The sequence below is a fragment of the Halyomorpha halys genome, unplaced genomic scaffold (assembly GCF_000696795.3).
Source record: "Halyomorpha halys isolate HHAL.00 unplaced genomic scaffold, Hhal_1.1 Scaffold515.1, whole genome shotgun sequence".
In the NCBI taxonomy this organism is placed as follows: Eukaryota; Metazoa; Arthropoda; class Insecta; order Hemiptera; family Pentatomidae; genus Halyomorpha; species Halyomorpha halys.
Genome location: NW_027109162.1, coordinates 190,578 through 194,508, shown reverse-complemented (window position 1 = coordinate 194,508; position 3,931 = coordinate 190,578). Strand labels below are relative to the sequence as shown.

The 3,931-nt window shown below is 26.7% G+C and overlaps 1 protein-coding gene across 1 annotated transcript in view; it reads left to right on the top strand.

Annotated features, from left to right (window-relative positions):
• The window catches only part of LOC106683762 (trypsin-1), a 28,422-nt gene that overhangs the window by 17,796 nt on the left and 6,695 nt on the right, over positions 1–3,931 (top strand). The window contains exon 4 of the mRNA XM_067047336.1: positions 3,109–3,328. Coding sequence (XP_066903437.1) covers positions 3,109–3,328 — 220 coding nt within the window. The remainder of the gene's footprint in view (positions 1–3,108; positions 3,329–3,931) is intronic.

Sequence of the window (3,931 nt, the reverse complement as noted above, 5' to 3'; positions counted from 1 at the left end):
TATTGAAAAATAGTTCATGATATGGTGCTGGTCTCTATCAACAATTACTTGAACTATCCTATTAGCCTTCTTGCCTGTGCTGTTCTCTATTAGCGATTTCGTAAAGTAAAACGTTTCAAGTCTTTCTTTTCACAAAATTATTATGTTTGATTAATTTAATAATCTTTCTGATATTCAATTTAGATAAACAAAATATTGCCCCATAAAACTATCAGATTTTTATTTGAATAATATTAATTATTATTCTTTAAATAAAATAAATTGTATCAAATTTAAGTCTCAAAACAATCTTTATTTCTTTAAAGTCTAAAGTTTTGGCCAATTCCTCAAGGACAATATTAAATACAAATTTACATTCACCTCAATAATTTAAAAACGTTTTGCAGGCTGCTCTGCCCAGGTGATCAATTTCAGTCAAAATAATATTGTTTTGATAAGAAATTGATAATAGTGTTAAATTGATTTTTAATTAAAATTTTTAATATTTAATGTAAAGATTGACAAGGCAATTTTGATTGAAATTGATGATATATGTAGAACAACTTTTATATATATCACTTTATATCAATATAACACAGTAAAAAAAAGGGCAATTTTTAAACTAAACTATATTTTCATACAGTAAAAAGTGAAAACAATGGCCTGGTTGACAATTAACCAACTTTATTAGTTACTATAAATTACTGAATAAATAAATTTATTAATTAAATAAATTACTTTATTAGTTACTATAAATTAATGTGAAAAGTGAATTATTATTAGTTTTTAGTAACGTTAAATTCTAATAAGGAAGTAAGACTCCAAATAAATACGAATAAAACAAAATACACTCGTAGGAAAACCGAACAATGTCGGTGATATAGCTATAGGAGGAAATATGTTTGGACAGGTAGAGATTCAAGTAGTTAGGTTCTACGGTAACTAGAAAAAACAAAATTAATGAGGAAATAAAAGGGAGGTTGAAGACGGGAAATGCTTGTTTTTTTTTATTTCAAAATTGCTTAGCTCACAATCCAAAAACGTAAAAGCTAGAATTTACATAACTATTATCCTTCTCACTGCTCTTTATGGAGGCAGAACGTGGCCTCTTATACTAAGGGAAGAACAGCGCTTTAAAGTTTTTGAAAATCGTAAAATATTCGGGCCAAAAAAGATTTGATTGAAGGATTTCACCTCAATAATTTAAAAATGTTTTGCAGATTATTCTGCCTAGGTCATCAATTTCAGTTAAAATTACCTTATTTTGTCAATCTTTACATAATATTTAATGTATTATTATAAACAATATTATTTTGTCAATCTTTACATAATATTTAATGTATTATTATAAACAATATTATTTTGTCAATCTTTACATAATATTTAATGTATTATTACAAACAATATTATTTTGTCAATAATATTTAATGTATTATTACAAACAATATTATTTTGTCAATCTTTACATAATATTTAATGTATTATTACAAACAATATTATTTTGTCAATCTTTTCATAATATTTAATGTATTATTATAAACAATATTATTTTGACTGAAATTAATGATCTAGGCTGAATAGCCTGCAAAAGGTTTTTAAATTATTGATGTGAAGGTAAATTTGTATTTAAGATTGTTCTTGTGGAATTAGTCGAAAATTTGGACTTTAAAGAAATAAAAATTGTTTTGAGACTTAAATTTGATATAATTTGATTTATTTAAACAATAATAACCAGTCTCAAGAATGGACTATACATAAATTATTATTATTTATACATTATAACTATAAAAATATGTAAAATATGTAAAATGGTAATAAATTTATATGCAAATACATTTGCACGAAGTAACTTTTCTAAAACATTTTAAAGGTGTGATTGTCCATGGTTTCAATTTAGAATTAATTCTCAATAATTATGATCAACCCTTTATAAAATTTTTTTAAGCATTGCTTGGAACTTTATGATTTCATTTAGAAAAGTTCAATATTGTTGTTGCTCTCCCAAGTTTTAATGTTAAAAATTATAAATAAGGATATTCATGGCTAAAATTATATGATTTAGAATTATGAATTACTAATGACTTAAAAGTTGTGATTATGATACGCATTTAACCCAGTATTACCCCGAGCTGAAGTGGCTCTATCCATCTTCCGATGCCAGTATTTCCTTGCTTCTTTTTTATTCCAAGCTATTAGTACTTAATGCCCCTCCTATATCCTAGAAAGCCTGGAATTCAAATTCTGTGCCCAATCCCATATTACCAGGTCCCGTTTATGTGACATCAACCCTCCACCTCACCAAACTGCTGTGTTTAATAAATCATTCTTTACCCAAGCTGCATATCTCTGGAACTCCATTCACTCAAACATACATCATGTAGCAACCCTTTTCTCATTTAAACCCCTTATATTTCACTATCTTTTGCTTCACCAATTATTATTATAGTACACATATTTTGTAATTAACTGTTTGTTTTGTTTTTACTTATTCAGTTAGTTTTCTAATTAATCTATTTTTTTTCTCTCTGTATATATGTTATAATTAAGTGTGGCCACAGTGTTTTATGGCCAATAAATGTTATTATAAAATTAAATGCCTTTCTAATTGTTCTAATGAGACCTAGTCCCAGAATAATGAACTATTTTTTCATTTTGTTTCATTTTCATTAACATACAAATTAAAAAAAAAATAAAATAAATAAAAGAGAAAGAGAGAATCTGATCCTCCTATGATAAAGTCTATATCACTCTAAGCTAACCATTTCTGATAATTAAAAGTAGTTCTTCGTTGCAACATGGAAGAACTTCTCTGCACAGAAATTCTTATTCAACTTTGGAGAACAATAAACATAACCTTTAAAACATGAAATTAAAAAATCCATAACAGTCATTAAGTTTAAAATAATTATGTCTGCAATTTGCTGTTTGTGTTTCATTATTGAAACTCATCTTGTATCTTATATGGACTGTTGAATGATTAGTTTTAAGGCAATAATTATAAGAAATAATTTCAATTAAACTCACTTTTATTCTACTTTAGGTTCTGACTTTACCTTATCAATTACTAAAGTTTCATAAAAGTGAAATATTTAATTTTCTATAAAATATCAATAAACTTTTCCTATACAGGTTGAAATTCAGTCATGGTCAGAGGGGAAATACAAACATCATTGCGGAGGTGCTGTGATTGGCCCTCGCATAATTCTGACTGCAGCTCACTGTATTACCAATTTAGATACACCATCTGGAATGCGTCTCGCCCTCGGCAAACACAACCTCAGGAACAAAGATCGACACGAGAGATTCTACAAGCCTGATAGAGTGGTTATTCATCCAGAGTTCAGAAAAGGTCTGAATTTTATTTTATCTGTTTATCAAAAAAGGTTAATATAACAAATAAGAAATACTCAAACAATAACTGATTCTGAGAAAGAAAAAACTTTTGTTTTTTCTTGAATGATAACTACAAAATAATAACTACTTTTTTCACTTCTTGAATACTATTTTTGTTTATAAATCGACTAATGGTTATTTTGCCTATGCTAGAATGAATTATTTTTAATTTTGAGATAGTTCTATTAGTTTAAAAAACATTCTATTCTGAAACTAATCAAAACTTACTGTTCAATTATTATATATTTAGTTATACTGTAATTATTCAATAATATTTAGTTTCATAATCATGAGAGATAATTGACCGTGGATGACATTTCAGGAGAAGATGGTTGGGGGGGGGAAAAAATACACGATTAAACAAAGACTTATTTATTTATGCCGACGTTCCGACCGAATAAATAAAATAACACAAATAAGTTGAAGTAACTCATTTAATCGTGCTAACGTTTCGGCCAGAATTTCTAGTGTTCACGGCTAAGAACAGAACAAGATAACAACCAATGAATACAGATAATAAAAAAGAAAATATAAACAGAATGACATAAAGTAAATAATT